The 19748-nt window shown below is 36.1% G+C and overlaps 2 protein-coding genes across 3 annotated transcripts; both read left to right on the top strand.

Annotated features, from left to right (window-relative positions):
- The first annotated feature begins 1285 nt into the window (after positions 1-1285).
- Positions 1286-3117, top strand: LOC114882172. 2 transcript variants are annotated; one of them, XM_029199055.2, is made up of 3 exons: positions 1286-2148; positions 2226-2357; positions 2539-3117. In XM_029199055.2, the coding sequence occupies exons 1-3, from the start codon at positions 1683-1685 to the stop codon at positions 2583-2585; spliced, it is 645 nt and encodes a 214-aa protein (XP_029054888.1). In that variant the 5' UTR covers positions 1286-1682; the 3' UTR covers positions 2586-3117. The 2 variants fall into 2 exon arrangements, with proteins under 2 accessions (XP_029054888.1, XP_029054887.1); XM_029199054.2 differs by having other exon boundaries at positions 1286-2169.
- Positions 3118-17548: 14431 nt separating this feature from the next.
- Positions 17549-19445, top strand: LOC114881631 (elongation of very long chain fatty acids protein 1-like). The gene is made up of 4 exons (XM_029198466.2): positions 17549-17770; positions 18351-18622; positions 18710-19012; positions 19196-19445. Exons 1-4 carry the CDS (start codon positions 17725-17727, stop codon positions 19361-19363), a joined length of 789 nt encoding a protein of 262 aa, XP_029054299.2. The 5' UTR covers positions 17549-17724; the 3' UTR covers positions 19364-19445.
- Positions 19446-19748: the final 303 nt, after the last annotated feature.

Here is a 19748-nt window from a genome sequence, read left to right as displayed (position 1 = left end):
TAACTATTTGTATTAGATTCTCTCACTATTATACTTGTTTGCATATTTTATTTAAAAATATCACAAAAAATATATATAATCAGCCTATGACTATACCTGTATCTATTATCCTTTAAAAAAAAAAAAAAAAAAAAAAAGCTTCTGTAGAAGCGGCGTGGCCTACGCATCCCTTTCCCTATTTGCGATTTGTGCGTAGAGAAGGGGTTTCTCCCACTATGCGTAGGATTGAGCGATCTAGATGTCGATCTAAGGGTCGACACTCTCGTTCCAACCGGCTTGCGGTTAGATCACGAAATCACTGAATCGTTACGCGAAAACGGTACAATTTTGTAAAGTCAAAACCGACTTGTGTTCGTTAAGTAAGCCACTTGCGTCGCAGATAAATTGTATGCGCCTCAAACAGAGGAGTCGTTAAATTAAGCAGATTCACGGCATTGCTAATCGATTTAGTTAAACGAACTCTTGAAAGTCGGAAGGACAGAGTCATTTTATAAAGGTACAATATACATATATATATATATATACGTTTTTTTAGTAAAGTTCGTAAAGTAAAGTTAAAGTAAGTTTAAAGCAAAATAACCAAATAATATCATTTAAATCATTGACGTTATATACATATCTATATATAAATATATCAATATCTATATATATCTTCTTCTTTTCCTTTTATTTTCAAGTAACATTTGTTGGTATCTGACAACGGCGAAATCTGTTAGCGGGACATAGTCCCTTACACAGATCTTTCCTCCGTTTCATTTATACGACAATTTATTAACGATTGTGTCAACCTCCTTACAATCATACGCTCAAGACGTGGAAATATTCCTGTGAGTCACTGCCTCCTAGATTATATTTTCCAATGATCTCTAAATCTTATTTGAAGGATTGTAAATAATTTGCCGGACCACGTATCCACAATTATTTTTACAAGTGCCAACAATAAGAGACGTGAGCGAGTCGAATCTAAGGGATTTCCTCTACCTACATATTTTATAAAGCGTTAACTTCAAACTCCGCCGTTATTTAAATTCGTCTCATATGCGAGCTGTAATATTGGTTCTCAAGATCACGCGCCGTGCGTCCTCGTGATACGTTACGTGTTTACCAGCGTGTAACGACCTGAGAAAACACAACACTTTTTTTCATTTCATTTTATTTGTTATAATTAATTTTTTTATATATATTTCGTACAAAATGTTTTATTTAATTTCTATTGTATAATAACTTTGTAATAAATAGTTTTCATTTTTTGTCGATAACCGAGTTTGCTAAATTCATCGATAAACGTATAGTCGATAAGTCAGACGGTAAAACAGATTATCGATAAATTATCGACGTCTGACCGCGTATGCGCCACGGCAACCCCAATGAACACGTGGTGGGGTGAAGTTCTAGAGCGGGGATGCTGGACCGTCACGTGATGGGGAATTCCACTTCCGCTCCGGCAGGCGAACGGAGCAGTTGGGTGTGCTGAGGGAGCTGGGAATTCGCCGTGTATAGGGTCTTTATAGGGGAAATTTACTCTGAAAAGTGAGATAAGGTTTTTTAGTAGTGGGAAAATCGTTAATTGTGCCTGTGAAGGGGGGAGTGGGAGATAGTGACTTTCTTTTTGTCCTGGGCTGAGTTTTCTCGGTCCAGGGATAGAGAAACGGAGGGAGGGTGCCCTCCCAAGTGGCCGAGCCATGCCGCTTGGGAGCAGAAAACGGAGAATAAAAGAAAAGTTGAGAATTAAAAGTAAAAGCTGTGGTGAAAACGATGAAGTGCATGTGGACTGTGATCTAAATCTGGAAAAACCTAGTAGTGATGGCGAGTGGGAAGCGGAATATCTTGAGGAAGATGTTGAAGCAAGGGAATTTTTTGCCGGAAAAACGGCCAACGTAAAAACACCTCAGAGGGAGCTGAAGGTGGCGGATATTGTGGCGGAATTCGAACATAGGGATTTAGGAGAAGTAACCAATCAGCAGGAGCCGTGTAAAGCACGGATGGAAACGAATATAGAAGAAGCAAGCTTAGTAGTTGGCAACATTGAAATTGAAACAGAAGGACCGTTAGGATCTGGAAGCGTCGTAGTTGGAAACGTATTAGAATGCCCTGATCAGACAAAGGTGGAATCAAGAAGAAAAAGGCTGAGGACCACAAGTGAGGAAGGTACGGAAGAAAGTACACAAGGTAAAAATAAACTCCCGTAGAGGAGAAAGAGTTACTCAATCCCGCAATTGATACAGATAAGGAAGCAACGTTGGAAAGAGACTCTGTGGAATCGCCAAGGATTTTTGGAAACTTGGAAGCTTCAGAAGAGAACGGACTACCTAACAAAGGAACGGCCGCTCCCCAATCTGAATTTAACACATCGAAAGGTGAGAAGTAAAAAAAAACCTATTACGATGAGGAACTGGCCAGTAGAGAATATCTGGTCACGGTGGCGCTTAAAAAAGAAGCTACTAGTAAAATAAAACGCAGAAATGTGATTAAAATTTATAGGCAAATTAAAAATAGAGGTAAAATGTTAAGAGGTTTTAAAATGGTGGCTCTCAATAGGGCGGAGCTTGTGTTCAGCGAGATGGCGGCCGCCAACGAAATTTTGAGGAGAGCCGATGCTAGAAACGTTTGCTTCGATGCGTATCTGCCACAGCGCAAGAGAACGAGAAAGGGAGTGCTTACGGATTGGGAAGAATCAGTCGATGCCCTTGAAGAGGCGCTCATGCCAGGACAACCGGAAGCAAAGTTCGAAAGACTGAAAAGGAAGACGAATAAAGATGGGAAAATAGAATGGGTTGAGGGAATTGCCATTTTGGCAACTTTCAAGGGGGATCAATTGCCAAAGGAATTGTGGATTGGCTACGGTCATGTGAGCGTTAGGGTTATACCGTACGTTGAATCGGTTAAATAATGCTATAAGTGTTTTGGATTCGGTCATGAGCAACGACAATGTAGAAACAAGTTCAGAAGGTGTATCAAGTGCCTAGAAAATGAACATGGCCCGTGTGAAAGGCCAGTGAAGTGTCTAAATTGTGGGGGAGATCACACTAGCCTATCAAAGGGCTGCTGGAAATATCAAAGAGAAAAAGCTATGTGAACCTGGCACCCGACTTTTAAAAAATTAACTTTTTTTTTTCATAAAACGGTAGTATATCGTTTGTAGTTGATTGTAGTAAAAATATTTTCGTTTGTAGTTGAATCAATTAATAAATAAACAAAATTGAAAAATTGACCAGTTAGATGACCTGAGTGTGAATTTAGAAATAAATTTATTTTGAGAAAATAAAAACTTTATTATTATTATTTATAGTTTAATACCCATTTCCCAATAGGTTATGGGCCCAGAGTACGTTTAATTAGTTAACTGTGTTGTTTTATAATATTATTTAGTGTTAATAGTGACTATATAAAAAAAAAAAAAAAAAAAAAAATGGAAGGTTCTAAATCTAAAAGAAATATTAAGCCGTTCGACGGTTCAAAGTACAGTTCGTGGAAATTCAGAATTCTTTCCATTTTTGAAGAATTAGACATTATTAAAGTGATTAATGAAGAAAAACCGAACGAAGTGACCGAAGAATGGAAGAAGGCTGAAAGAGTTGCGAAAGCAATTATAGTAGAATATTTAGTGGACTCATTTCTTGGTTTTGCAAAAAATAAATGGTACAGCAAAAGAGATTTTGCAAAACTTTGATAGAATATATGAGCGGAAAAGTGTAGCGACGCAGTTAGCGATCAGAAATAAACTTTCAGCTCTCAAATTTAAAAGTGATAAGCCGTTAATCGAGCATTATAGTGAGTTCGACGAATTGATCACGGAATTGATGGCAGCAGGTGCGAAGTTGGAGGAAGTGGACAGGGTTTCTCATTTATTAACAACGCTCCCAAAAGCATATGAAGGAGTAATTACGGCAATTGAAACTTTAACAGAGGACAATTTGACTCTTGACTTTGTTAAAACAAGATTAATGGATCATGAAATAAAATTAAAAAGTGAAAATAGTGATATCACTGCCAAGGCGCTTCAAGCTAATCAAGAAGACAATTCAACATTCCGGAAGAATCAATACCAAAATCCACGATTTAAGAATAATTATAAAAAAGGGAACTATAATAATAAAAACAAGAGGAATTTTAGAAATAAATTAAAATGCCATTACTGTGGAAGAAATAATCATATTATTAAGGACTGTTTTTTTCGTAAGAAAAGGGAACAATACTTACTTGAAAAGAAAAGGAACAATAGTCACTCAAGTGGCGGCAATCAACCATCAACTTCATACGCAAATAAATCGCAGGATGATGTCTCGTTCGCTTTTATGGTGGGAAATAATTCATATAAAAGTGAAAAAGGCCTCAATTTTGTTCTAGATTCTGGAGCTTCTGACCACATTGTAAAAGACGACAGCTATTTTGAAAATTTCGTAGAATTAAATCCACCAGTAAAGATTTCAGTGGCCAAAAACGGACAATTTATAACAGCAACAAAAAGAGGAAATATAGGTGTAATCAGCGATACAGGAGTAAATGGAATTTTGGAGGATGTTCTTTATAGTCCGGAAGTGCAACAAAATTTACTGTCAGTAAGAAAAATGCAAAAGGCGGGTATGGAAATTATTTTTAATCAAGAGGGAGTTAAAATAATGAAAGAAGGAAAAATCGTTATAAATGGTAAGCCAGCAAATAATTTAATAATAATTAGTTTCTGGATTAATAAGATGAATAGTAGAGTTTTTAATGTTGAAAAAGATAGTTATGAACTATGGCATCAGCGTTTAGGACACATGGGTAAAAATAAGTTTTTAGAAATGAAACATAAACAAATGTTTGATGATATGAACCGAATTGAAAATGTTATACCTAGCGAGAAGTTGTGTGAAATCTGTATATTAGGCAAACAATCTAGATTACCTTTCAACAAAGAAAAAGACAAAACTTTTATTAAACGACCGTTATTCGTAGTCCATACAGATGTTTGCGGTCCGATCACTCCTTCAACATATAATAATAAAAATTATTTCGTTATTTTTGTGGATCAATTTACACATTATTGCGCAACATATTTATTGTCATATAAATCAGAAGTATTTACAGTCTTTCAAGATTTTATTTCGAAGAGCACTGCTCATTTCAATTCAAAAGTAGTCAATCTGTACTGTGATAATGGTAGAGAATTTTTATCGAACGAAATGAAGGAATACTGTGTACAAAATGGGATAACTTATCACTTAACTGTTCCGCATACTCCACAATTAAATGGTGTCTCAGAGCGAATGATGAGAACAATTGTAGAAAAAGCTCGTACAATATTAAACGGTGCTAAATTAAATAAAATATTTTGGGGAGAAGCAGTGTTAACTGCGACTTATTTAATAAATTTAACTCCTACCAAAGCATTGAAAGAAAATAAAACACCATATGAGTTATGGCATAGTAAAAAACCTAGATTAACATATTTAAAAATTTTTGGTAGTACGGTCTATGTTTTAAATAAAACTAGGAAATCGAAGTTTGAAGAAAAATCCTGGAAAGGTATACTTCTTGGATATTTTGCAAACGGTTATAAAGTATGGGATGTACAGACTGAAAAACTAATTATGGCAAGGGATGTAATTGTTGATGAAACTGGTTATTTAACATCTCGTCCAGTGGGTAGACTCGAAAAAGTAAATGATGGAAATTTTACGATTGAAACTGATGCATCTGACAATGGGTCAAAATCAGTAGAGTCTTCAAAATCATCTGATGTTGGTGATAAATCAGATAAAGAGTCGGAAAGTAAGTCTGATAGTAAATCAGATGAGTCTGTACAAAACCCGTGCAAAATTGGTAAATTAGACAGTAAATTAAATGATTTTATAAGTGGAACAGATAAGTTAGAAGAACAAACCAATAAACCAGTATCTTATGATAAAATTGAAAAAGTACTAAAAGAATTAGAACCACGAAGGAGTGAAAGGATAAAAAGCAAGCCTCCAGTTTCATATGAAGAATTGAATAATGATATAGGTGATTATCTTATGTGTGCGCAATCAGTAGTTTATACGATTCCAAGTTCATTTCATGAAATAAAATATAGAGACGATAGAGATAAATGGGAAATTGCTATTAATGACGAAATTAACTCATTGTTAAAAAAATAAAACATGGACACTAGTACCAAAACAAAATGATAAAAATATAGTCGATTGTAAATGGGTTTTTTCCGTTAAAAATGATGAATTCGGGAACCCAATGAAATATAAAGCTCGTTTAGTTGCTCGTGGTTTCAATCAAGAATATATGGTAGATTACAATGAAACTTTTGCACCAGTTGCGCGAATTACTAAATTCAGATTTATCCTAGCGTTTTCAAATCAGTTTAATTTATTGGTACATCACATGGATGTAAAAACTGCTTTTTTAAATGGTAAATTAAAGGAGGAAATATACATGAGAATACCGGAAGGAATTGAGGATAATGGAAATCAAGTCTGTAAACTAAATAAAGCAATTTATGGTCTAAAACAAGCAGCTAGATGTTGGTTTGAGACATTTGAAAATATATTAATAGAGAAAGGATTTAAAAATTCAGTAGCAGACAGATGTATATATTTGTTAGACAAAGGGGACATAAAGAAAAATATATATGTAGTATTGTATGTGGATGACTTGATTATTGCCACTTATGAAATGTCTACAATAAATAATTTTAAAAGTTATCTAAAAGAAAAATTCAGTATGACAGATTTAAAAGAAGTTAAATTATTTTTAGGAATAAGAGTAAAGAGAAGTGAAAATAAAATTACTTTAGATCAAAGTGTTTATGTAAGAACAATATTGGATAAATTCAAAATGTCAGATTGTAAAACAGCAAATACACCCTTTCCGAGTCAATTAGATTATAAAGCTTTAAATTCAGAAGAAAAATATAATGCTCCGTGTAGAAATTTGATTGGTTGCTTAATGTACGTTATGTTATGCACAAGACCAGATTTAAGTATCCCAGTAAACATCTTGAGTAGATATACAAACAAAAATAATAAAATACTTTGGCAATATTTAAAAGGGGTTTTGAGATATTTGAAAGGTACAATAGATCTAAAATTGACATATAAACAGGGTGATTATAAGGATATTCTGACAGGATATGTAGATTCAGATTGGGGTGGAAGTGACAATACGGATAGGAAGAGTACAACTGGTTATGCGTTTATGTTATATGAAAGGTGTGTGATTTGCTGGAATACAAGGAAACAGTCTTCAGTAGCAGCTTCATCGACAGAAGCTGAATATATGGCTCTATTTGAAGGTGTAAGAGAAGCCTTATGGTTGAAAAGTTTAGCAGCTAGTATTAATATTAATATAATCAAACCAATCGTAATCTATGAAGATAACAATGGATGCATAAATATAGCGAACAATCCAACGAATCATAAAAAAACAAAGCACATTGATATAAAGTACCATTTTTCAAGGGAACAAATTGAGAAAAATGTTATTAAATTAGAATTTATTCCAACAGGTAGTCAATTGGCGGATATACTGACCAAACCTTTACCGGCGCTAAAATTGAAAGAATTTAGGAAAGGATTGGGTCTAGAGTAACTTGATAAGTTTAGTTTATGTATATGTTTATAAGTATGTCTTAAAAAAAAAAAAATAAAAAAAAAAAAATATTAATAATTGTAACGGTAATTAATAATGTTAATTAGAAATTAATAGTAATTAGATTTAAGGTATGGTCTGGATGGGTTTTTCTGGGTTTCCCCATTCTTTAACAACAAATGTTGGACCATTTGTATTTTGTTCCCAGAATTAGAGTTAAAATAAAACACAAGGAAGACGATCTGTATGGTAATAATTTTTTTTTGTAGTACAGTTATAAATTTTTTTTTGACTAGTTAAATTAGTGTGAATAAGACCGGCTTGTTTTTGAGGGGGCCTGTTAGTTTATCTGGAAATAATCAGGTAACAAAAACAAGTCCAGTGTCAAAGGATACGGACAGAGTCATGGTTTACACAACAGTCTTTAGGTTGGGGACCGATGGGTGTATAGAGTTTTCCAGGAATGGCCTGAGCAATAAAACTCCGGGCATTTCTATATTTAGTATTTCTAAGTGGACCCAATAGGGGTTTTTCCTCTGACGACTCTTCACTTCAGTTTTAGTTTTCTAACTGTGCAGACGTCTCCTGAGTGTGAATTTAGAAATAAATTTATTTTGAGAAAATAAAAACTTTATTATTATTATTTATAGTTTAATACCCATTTCCCAATAGAGGCAAATTACAAAAAAGGGCTAACGAAGGGTTTTTAGGTGTTCGCCTCCGATTGTTTTGACTTTTGGATATGTTTTAAAGGACCGAAAAATAAGGTATGGGTGTTTTTTTATCTTGGCCCGTTTTCATATTTAGGGGGTGAAACGACCCCCTAAAGTTTCGACTACAATAGGTTTATCTCGAAAACTATCCTAAATAGAAGAAAAGTTTTGTAAGGAAAACTTTCATGGTTTTTTATGAACATATAAATGCTGTCCATAAAATTTGTAAAAAATAATTTATTTATAACAAAAAATTGGTTTATAACATTATTTCAAGTAATTGCAATTTACATAATAACAAAATGAACATACATTTTTCTCTGAATCGCGAGAAACAGAACACCTTATTATCTCCGTTCGGTTTAAAGATAGAAGAAAATGTAAGAGAAAAAAGTTATACTGTTTAAGGATGCAAATATGGGGATATGAACAAAATTTCCGATTGTTGTCGTTTTCAAGGTCTTGTGAAGGTCATCGATGATTTTTAGATTGCACCATATATTTTTAACATCATAGAGTTGTAGCTGATGTCAAGACGAGTACAACGGTGTGATACACTATGACCTTCAAATGACCTTGAAATAAGAAATTTATGATAAAGCAATGATAACTTCAAACTTTGCAATCAATTTATTTAAATGAAATGAAATGTTCAAAATGATGACTTTGAGCAATGATGCAAGCATTTAAACGTCCTGCAAGGCAATTAATTGCCCCTTCAATCGTTTCTGTTGAAATTGATCTACAAGATCTAACTATTCTTTCTTGCATGTTCTCTGGTTTACTTGATTGATCACGATACACATCATCTTTTAGTGTTCCCCATAAAAAAAAATCAAGAGAAGTTAAATCGGGTGAACGAGCTGGTCATGGTATGTGTCCATTACGTCCTATCCAGCGACTTGGAATCGTTGATCAGACGGAATAGAACCTATTCTTCTGTTCAGGGTCATTTGAAGGTCATAGTGTACCATATCGTTGTATATGATGTTAAAAATATATGGTGCAATCTAAAAATCATCGATGACCATCAAAAGACCTTGAAAACGATAACTATCGGAAATTTTGTTTATATTCCCATATTTGTCTCCTTAAACAGTAAAATTTTTTTCTCTAACATTTTCTTTTATCTTTAAACCGAACGGAGATAATTAGGTGTTCTGTTTCTCGCGAATCACCCGGTATACTATGTTTACATTCCATATTTTGCATATTTTATTAGTACATAATGCGTCACGTACATACGCCGGGGTCGCGGTCACTATCTTTCTTGCAACGATTTTCTCTCGCAAAGAACATAATATATGACCGGCTTTTTATTTATTTCTTTCTCTTGTTTTTATCACCCTACAATCTATACAGGGTGTCCCAGAACTGGGGTAGGAACGGAAGAGGAATGATTGGTGAGGTCATTCTAAACAACTTTTTCCTTTGCCAAAATGTTGGTTAAGGCTTCGTTTTCGAGTTATTAACGAAAAACACTGGCCAATCAGAGCGCGCCGTTAGCGCGGGCCGAACCACGAGAGTGTTGGGTATGTTCCGCGCGGTCGTGATCAAGTGCCTCGACACTACGTCGGTATGATGGGATTCGTTGAGTAGAAGTTGCATCGAAATATGAATAAAAAAAAGAAAAGAATAATTGTATCGAATTATTGATTACTCATGAACAATGAATAAAGTGATGAATCGTTGTTCATGTAGAATGAATAAATCGAATTGATTCAACACTTTTATTAGTGTACAATAGGAATTAAAAAAAAAAAATACTTTGTAATCATTTTTGAAAAAATATGGAAAAACAAATATACGATTTGGAAATAAAAAACGTTTCCACATAATAAAGAAAGGATTGAAATAGAATAACTAATAAACGTGTTAAATTGGAAAACATTTAAAAATAATGTAAATAAAATTTACCCATTCGTCCGTAAATGACCCAGTTGTAATGAAAACGGTTTGCTATCACTGGGTCATTGTGCCGACCCTAACCACTCCAGGAGAGAACACGTTACGGTGAACAGCTGATCTCCGGGTGGGTTCACTGAACTCACTCAACTGCACGATCGCTATCACTGTTTAGACAATTTCTTTTTTCACTTCTAAATATTCTCATTCAATTGATACCGACGTTAGTGGTACTTCTCCTTACGTGCAAATAATTTTTGGCCCCGATAGGGGCCGATTGTGTCAAATAAATAAATATTACCGACATTTGCGGTAGTTGTTTCTACGTTTTCCAATTTTTTGGTGGCCCCGAAAGGGGCCGATTTGTCACAGTTGAGCTTCTATTAAAAATATGGCTCCACGAGCCCCCCTTCCGCTGCAACACAGGCTTCTGCCCTTTTTTTTATGTTTCGCCGCACTCGTTGCAGCATCGCTGGGGTTATACAGACAGCAGCGGCGTGTATGCGCGCCACTACTTCCGCGGGGGAGGAGATGAACTCCCTGTACACGTGGTTCTGAAATAGTAAATAAAAATACGAAATGGTGAATACGTGTACGTACGTATCAAAAAATATTTTTAAAGTAAATTAAAAGCTGTAACAGCATACGTACCTTTAAGTATCCCCAGAAAAAAAAATCCAGCGGATTCAGATCCGGTGATCTTGGGGGCCACGCAACAGGACCTCCGCGGCCAATCCACCTGTCCTGGAAGGCTTGACACAAATGAGCGCGAACATTTGCGGCGAAGTGTGCAGGTGCACCATCATGTTGATAGAAGATGCCCGGCCGAATATCTGAAGGAATTTCCTCCAAGAGATTCGGAAGGACATCTTCTAAAAACACTCTGTACGATGAGCCGTCCAATCTATCAGGTAAAATGTACGGCCCAACGATAAAATCACCGCAAATTCCGGCCCATATGTTAATTGACCAGCGCACTCGTCCTGCTCGTGTTCTAATCGCAAACGGATTCTCATCGTCCCACACGTGCGAATTGTGGGCATGGAAGCACCCCTCCCTGGTGAAGAGGGCTTTATCAGTCCACAAGACGCGCTTGCAGAACGATGGGTTCCGCGCGATTTCCCCCAACAACCACCGGGAATATTGAACTCGCTGGTTGTAATCCTGGGGATTCAAATGTTGCACCCGCACATATTTATACGGGTGAAACGCGTGGTCCTTGAGTGTCCTATGTACCGTGCTCTGGCTGACACTAAAATAAAACATAGAAATTACATAATTAAAAGAAAAATTATGTTTTCATAAAAGAAATTGTTATACTTTCATTTTATAATTATGATTTCTTTCATATTGAAGCTTACCTCAAGCGCTGGCTGACATCTCTGATGCTGGTAGTGCGGTCTTTTTCGAACTCGTGCAATATTGCATCGGTCTCATTAACGGCGCGTTCCGTGGTGCGACCCACATCATGCCGCTGCGGCATTAATGAGCCGGTGCAATATGCACGATTCGCCAGCATTCGGAAGCTTTTTGGCATTGGGGGTGTTTTCCTCGCCATAACGTTCCCGATAGATTCTTGCTGCAGCCTCCGCGTTGCAATCAGCTTTTGCAAATACAACAAACATGTTGTAGTACTCTGCACTAGATCTTGCCATTTTACTTATTATCACTTCAACTGTCTGACTTGGAATGGGACTGAGAGCTTTAGCATTTTCGAGGTGGGAACAGTTTTAACGCGGGAAGGGATATTCCTAGAATTTAACAAATTTAGAATATTTGGAAAAAGAAGCTAGCATTCTTACGTACGCGATGTGCTGTAAAACGATACTTTTTTTCAATCACTCTGATTTCAAATACTTGCAAAGCCAACGAACGAGTGCGTAACATGATATGAGCTTCAATATCGGTGAGACAAAAATGAAAATTTTTCATTTTTTTTTAAATGAAACTTTTACTACTGTACTTGTAAGGTTCTCCTGATTAAAAAAAGACCAAACACAACATAATTTGAATTATAACTACTTATTTATTTATTTGCATGATATCTTAAATAAATGAGTAAATATCATGCAAATTATATCGTGTTTGGTCTTATTTTAATCAGAAGAACTTCACAATTACATGGGAAAAAGTTTCATTTAGAAGAAATAAAAAACAAAAAAGTTAATATTGTCTTATCGATATGATTTTTTTCAATCCCTTTAATTCTCGGACCTCCCTTTTTCGCTCTTTGTCTTTATCTAGGTTCTCGATTACTCTCAGTTATCGAAACCGATTTATGGCCACGTGCGTCACAATATTGGCAAACATAGAAAAGGACAAAGAGCGAAAAAGACCTCGCAGTCGCTCCAACAAACAGTAGCAGTCCCATTTGAAGTTGGCAAGGAACACCATTAACGTCGTCAAAACGTTATGAAGTAGTGCGGAATATTAAATATTAAATGTTAAATAACGTGACAGGGGCCACCCGAACAGTGTATTACAGCGGAAGGGGGGCACTTGGAGCCATATTTGTTATAACTCACCTGTGACAAATCGGCCCCTTTCGGGACCAAAAATTATTTGATCGTACGGAGAAGTACCACTAACGTCGGTATCAATTGAATGAGAATATTTAAAAGTGAAAAAAGAAATCGTCTAAACAGTGATAGTGATCGTGCAGTTGAGTGAGTTCAGTGAACCCGCCTGGAGATCAGCTGTTCGCCGTAACGTGTTCTCTCCTGGAGTGGTTAGGGTCGGCACAATGACCCAGTGGTAACAAACCGTTTTCATTGCAACTGGGTCATTTACGGACGAATGGGTAAGTTTTATTTACATTAATTTTGAATGTTTTCCAATTTAACACGTTTATTAGTTATTCTATTTCAATCCTTTTTTTATTATGTGGAAACTGTTTTTATTTCCAAATCGTATATTTGTATTTCCATATTTTTTCAAAAATGATTACAAAGTATTTTTTTTTTAATTCCTATCGTACACTAATAAACGTGTTGAATCAATTCGATTTATTCATTCTACATGAACAACAATTCATCACTTTGTTCGTTGTTCATGAGTAATCAATAATTCGATACAATTATTCTTTTCTTTTTTTTATTCATTATCCGATGCAACTTCTACTCAACGAATCTCATCATACCGACGTAGTGCCGAGGCACTTGATCACGACCGCGCGGAACATACCCAACACTCTCGTGGTTCGGCCCGCGCTAACGACGCGCTCTGATTGGCCAATGTTTTTCGTTAATAACTCGAAAACGAAGCCTTAACCAACATTTTGGCAAAGGAAAAAGTTGTTTAGAATGACCTCACCAATCATCCCTCTTCCGTTCCTACCCCAGTTCTGGGACACCCTGTATATCAGATGACCAAGGAGTTATCTCATATGACTCAAAATCGATATTAACGTCATGAAACAGTATCAGAGAATTAATCATATGTACAGTAAAACCTGGATAAATGCAACCATCATTGGGACCCAGTGGTTGCGTTTATCCAAGCGAGGTGTCGAATCTCGGGTTACACGCGACGACCAGCCAAGCGTGAACGTAGAAAGAGACAGAGTGGCAGAAAGAGAGAGGTCCGATGATCAAAGGAAAGAGCCGAAACGTATCGGTGTGACTAATACTAATTGAAGTATAAAACTTTTTTATTTTTGACTTTTTTTTATTCAAACTTTTACTAACGCATTGGTGAAATTTTTCTGATTAAAATGGTACCAAACACGATATAGTTTCAATTATAATTACTTGCTAAAATTGATGTTAAAGGTTGGCGAAAAGCAACAGAGATCGAAATCAAAACCAGTCGCGGTGTCGGCTCTGGTTTCAAAGGTTTCATTTATCCAGGCACGGTGGCGATTCTGGGCATTTAATGTTGCATTTATCCAAGCGAGGGATCGATTCTGCGTCCGTACACATGTTTTGTATTCAGCCGACATGCCGATTCTGTGTCCGTACACATGTTTTGTATTCAGCCGACATGCCGATTCTGTGTCCGTACACATCTTTTGTATTCAGCCGACATCATTTATATTCAGTCGTGGTGTCAGTTCTATGTTGTTTATTCTATTACTATTGTTTATAAATATAATTCAAACTATATCGTGTTTGGTGTCATTTTAATCAGAAAAATCTCACAAATGCGTTAGTAAAAGTTTCATTAAGAAAAAGTTAAAAATAAAAAAGTTTTATCGTTCAATTAGTATTAGTCACACCGATATTACGGTCGGATCATATTACACGGTTTCCCCGTCGAGCGGCTCGGTTCGCCTAGGGGGATCCCCCCAAGTGGAGGGGATAGCGATGTTGCACTTATCCAAGCATTCTTTCGTTGCATTTATCCAGGTTTTACTGTATATACTACTGTGTCCAAAAAGTAAAGTGACTTTTCAATTTAAATTTCGCGGCTTTATCCAAATTGATAAATGTTTTTTCGGCAGATTAGTAGCTCTGTTTCTGTCGTCTGTTCCAAATTTCAGGTCATTATCTTCAATTGTTTTTGAGATAGGCTCTTTTATTCTGATCAATAAAAGTACATTCGGCGATTGTCATAATGAATATCTTTGTTGAGCAAAGAGTTTGCATCAAATTTTGTTTGCGGAATCAAATTTCTGCAGCGGAAACGTTGGTAATGTTGCGGAAAGCCTTCGGCGACCAAGCTATGTCGAAGAAAAATGTTTATAAGTGGTACAAAGTGTTCAAAGATGGCCGAGAAAGCGTTGAAGACAAAGAGCGCCAAGGACGGCCATCAACGTCTACTGATGAAAGCCACATCGAGGAAACAAAAAAATTGGTGCTCAAAAATCGTCGACTGACAATAAGAGACGTTTCTGATACTGTTGGCATTTCAAGAGGATCAGTCAATACCATTTTAAAAGACATTTTGGGCTTGAAACGTGTCAAGTCTCGATTGGTACCGAAAACACTCAATTTGTTCGAAAAAGAGCGTCGCGTTAACATCTGCAAGGAGATGATTTCTGACTACGAACCGGTCATGAAACGCATCATTACGGGAGATGAGACTTGGATCTATGCCTACGACCCGGAAACAGCCGACCAATCGAGCGAATACCGTGCTAAAGGTGAACAAAGACCGAAAAAATCGCGCCAAAGCCGTTCAAAGATCAAAGTCATGTTAACAGTTTTCTTCGATTACCATGGTGTGGTGCACTATGAATTCCTGCCGCCGGGACAAACTGTTAACAAGGAATATTATTTAAATGTTATGCGTCGTTTGCGTGAAGCCATTCGTAAGAAGAGACCGGAATTGTGGCGAAACAATTCTTGGTTTTTGCACCACGATAATGCGCCGTCCCATACGGCATTGGTTATTCGTGATCACTTTGCGAAAAATGCGACTCATATCGTTCCACAGCCAGCGTATTCGCCTGATTTAGCACCGTGCGACTTCTGGCTATTCAATAAACTCAAAAGACCGCTCCGGGGACATCGTTTTGAGACTATTGAAGAGATCCAACGTGAATCGCTACGCGCTTTGAAGAGCATTCCGGAAGAGGACTTTTTCGACTGTTTCGAGGAATGGAAAAAACGTTGGCATAAGTGCATTATGTCGAATGGGGATTATTTTGAAGGGGATGAAATTGATTTGAATGAATAAATAAAGATTCTTCATTTTATAACACAAGTCACCTTATTTCTTGGACACAGTAGTAGTTCTTCAAACCATCGTTCATGCACCTTGCACTTGGGAAGTTCTGCCATTCATGCACGAGTCACTTGATATTTTTGTACCCTTAGCAATAGCAGTTTATCAAATCATGTGTTATATTTTGCGAAACTTTGCTACTTATACCTCGACAATTGGTTAATTCTTTAATTAAATCCGAGCGTTCAACGTGATCCAAGCATTAATTGATTGGAGTGGACACTGTGAACAAGATGTACATAATGCGAAACCAACGGGTAAAGAAATCATAATTAAGACGATACCAAAAGGTACACTGGGCGAATCCAACCTCTATATGTTTATGGATTTAGGGTGTGAAAGAATTATGCTAGGCGTCCCTCCGATGATGTGCTGTTACATAATTACGATGTTAATCTTCATTTAAGAACTAATGTAATTAAGTTACAATTACTTGTACACAATCAACTGTCTTCACCAAGATATAAAAATCTATTCCAGTATGCTTGGTACAAAAGTGGGTACACAGAAAAAAATCAGGAGATTTTGTGAATCCTGTAGATTTTACTTTCGAACGGAACACACAAATGAAATCTGCACTCTGTGATGAACAACAGATAGTTAGATGCTCTTGGTGGAAGAAAACATTTTGTTTAAAATATGTTTTTCATGAATATCATTTCTGCGACAAATATGAATATTAAGTGAATCATTTTGTAAACTGCATGCATCTTATAAAAAATTAAGATTATAAATTTATACCATATTAGGATTTATGGGTGGAAGCAATAAAACAATGTTAAAGTTTTTTATATAGAGAGAAAAAAAATATTTAATTATTAGAAAAACTGTTGAAGGTTATAGCTGCGATGCTTTAGATTCAAAGGCTTCGTTCGAACTGACCGAAAACGATCCTGCCTGACGCGCATAAGATTTTAGAAGAATGTTTACGTTAGTGTAACGACCCGATAATCAAAAAAAAAAAACAATATCTTTTTCATTGTAATTAATTTTTATATATTTCATACAGTGCAAAATATTATAAACTATAAATAATTTGACTGACACCTAGTATACATGGTAAATGGCAGATATCGTAATGGATAATACTTGTACATTCATATCTGGCATGACCGTGACTCGGCGTATGCATATGCATAATATCATGTAGAGAAAAATTTATGTTCTTTTTTGTTATAAATGTAAATTGTGATTACTTTTAAAATAATGTTATGAACAAATTATTTTTTCCAAAATTTATGACCAGCTATTATATGTTCTTAAAAAACCATAAAACTTTTCCTTAAAAAGTTTTCTTCTATCTATGATAATTTTCGAGATAGCCTATTGTAGCCGAAACTTTAGGGTCTCGTTTCACCCCCTAAATATGAAAACGGACCAAAATAAACAAACACCTATACCTTATTTTTCGGTCCTTTAAAATATATCCAAAAATCAAAACAATCGGAGGTGGACACCTAAGAACTCTTCCTTGTTAGTACAAAATAATGAAACCAGTGGTCTCATACTAGAGATCGTACACTGACTGAGTTGCGTTGATTCTGTCGCGGCGTGTGACACTAACACATATTCGATGACTGCAGCCAATCGACTGCCGGCGTAAATATGTGTTAGAGTCACACGCCGTGACAGAATCAACGTAACTCAACATACACAATGATGTATCGTTCTTCTATATAAATACGATTCATTTATACCTGAAAGCGGCAGACGACGCGTACCTAAGCTTCAATCGTAACATATAGGACCGATAGTGAATTTTATAGTTGAACAGGTGTCCGTATTTTTGAAGCATCAAACGCTCTACGAAAATTCTGTTAGAATCAGTTGTACCTGGATTTTTGTTTTGATAAAGCGAAAAGAAAAGTCATCGAAGATGGATTGGGCGGAAACGTTTGATTATTACTGGTATCAAAAGGCCGGTGAGTAGTTCTCTCCGTAAAATGACGAATTTTTGGTTGGATTGCAGTTTCTCGAGTAATTGATCTCGACTATTTTATCGGATAAATCAAGGTCGGAGAAGACGATAGGAAGTGTCCCGAGGTTGATATCACGTGGCGTTACAAAGTTATGGCCATTTTAAAAAATCATAATTTTTCAACAATTTTCCGATAATTTCGAAACCAAAAAATAACCTAACCTAACCTAACATAACCCAACCCAACCCAACTTATCAGCTAGAATAGCTAGCCTTTGAATTAGCTTAGTGGGAGGGTGGGCATAGGTAGGGTTAGGGTAGGGTAGCTTAGTTTAGTTAAGGTTAGGTTCGGTTATTTTTTGGATTCAAAATTATAAGAAAATTTTTGAAAAAATGTGATTTTTTAAAATGGCCATAACTTTGTAACGCCACGTGATATCGACCTCGGGACACTTCCTATCGTCCTCTCCGACCTTGATTTATCCGATAAAATAGTCGAGATCAATTACCCGGGAAACTGCAATATGACCGAATTTTTTATCACCGAGAACATTTAATGAAGAGGATCGTTATCGTAATTTCAGATCCCAGAGCTAGCCAATTACCGCTTCTACAATCCCCGATTATCATTCCCGTTATCCTCTGTTTTTATTTATACCTCGTCCTAAAATGTGGGCCAAAGTTTATGAAGGACAGAACACCGTACGATCTTAAAACCTTTATAATGTGGTACAACATCTTTCAAATCACCAGCAATGCAATCATAGTGCAACAATTTATCAGTGCGGGTTGGTTAAAGGAAATAACACTATTTTGCGAACCAGCAGATTACTCTAACAGCCCGAAGAGCATGAAGGTATTTGAAATTCAAAATTCCCGTTCAATTGTTAACACGCTGAGTCCAGGAAGATTTAAAAATTGGAGTTTTGAACCAATTTTTCAGGTGGTTCATACACTATGGTTGGGGCTACTAACCAAAATTGTCGACCTCCTCGAAACGGGAGTGTTTGTACTGAGAAAAAAGGACAGACAAGTTTCGTTCTTACACCTGTACCATCACGTATCGACACTGTTAATATGTTGGATTATAACGAGATACACCCCAGGCGCAGAAATATCGTTCCCTATGCTACTGAACTGTGCCGTACATGTGATCATGTACTCGTATTATTTATTGAGTTCGTTTGGAAAAAAATGGCAAAGGATACTTAAACTAATCAAACCATGGATAACTATCATACAAATGGCGAGTACTAACAAACTAGTTAAAGTAAGGTTCGAAAGATTTTTGACTTGAATGTCACAGTAGAAATATCAACGTACAGTCAGACGCATGATAATTTATTATTTCAAGATACCAGAAACTTTTGAACCTTACCACATATATTTGTGAGGTTTAATTTATTTACATGTTCATTCTTTGTCACAGGTGCAATTCATCGTTATGACAGTATACTTACTACAACCATTTATGCCACACTGTAATGGACTTAAGACACCGTCGGCTGTATTAATACTGAATTATGTTATGAATTTCGTTCTGTTTTACAGTTTCTTTAAAAATACGTATACGAAGCCCGCTAAGAAAGTGGAGTGAATCGTTTTGAAAGGAACTCAAGTCACTCGTCAATCATTGTGGTAGTGAGTTTCAATTAAAATCAATAAAATATTCCATCGAACATTTTACTGATAATACCTACAGACATTACTTACAAGGGAACATCGGGGACTGATATACATACTCCGATTTTGATGAAACTTTGCATAAATATTTATTAGACCCGTTTATGAAGATAACTGTAATTCGTTGGTGCCCGTTTTTCACTTTGAGGGAGATATCAACCCTTTTAACCGTCTTTTCAACTGTACTACTACATCGGAAGTACTCTGTATATTGTAGAAAGTCTACAAAATAAATGTACTTCATATGATGAAATTAATCTTGCAATAGGGAAGATGACAATCTCCAAAGTATAGAATTT

This window comes from Osmia bicornis, chromosome 8, assembly GCF_907164935.1.
Source record: "Osmia bicornis bicornis chromosome 8, iOsmBic2.1, whole genome shotgun sequence".
NCBI lineage: Eukaryota > Metazoa > Arthropoda > Insecta > Hymenoptera > Megachilidae > Osmia > Osmia bicornis.
This window is presented reverse-complemented; position numbering and strand designations above follow the sequence as displayed.

Excerpts from the sequence above, each read along its gene's own strand:
- LOC114881631 (XM_029198466.2), top strand. The coding sequence starts at position 17,725 with ATGGATTGGGCGGAAACGTTTGATTATTACTGGTATCAAAAGGCCG. Across the intron at positions 17,771-18,350 it reads TTACTGGTATCAAAAGGCCG|ATCCCAGAGCTAGCCAATTA; the intron begins GTGAGTAGTTCT and ends TCGTAATTTCAG. Across the intron at positions 18,623-18,709 it reads ACAGCCCGAAGAGCATGAAG|GTGGTTCATACACTATGGTT; the intron begins GTATTTGAAATT and ends CCAATTTTTCAG.
- LOC114882172 (XM_029199054.2), top strand. The coding sequence starts at position 1,683 with ATGCCGCTTGGGAGCAGAAAACGGAGAATAAAAGAAAAGTTGAGAATT. Across the intron at positions 2,170-2,225 it reads TACGGAAGAAAGTACACAAG|ATAAGGAAGCAACGTTGGAA; the intron begins GTAAAAATAAAC and ends CAATTGATACAG. Across the intron at positions 2,358-2,538 it reads TGAATTTAACACATCGAAAG|GGCGGAGCTTGTGTTCAGCG; the intron begins GTGAGAAGTAAA and ends GGCTCTCAATAG.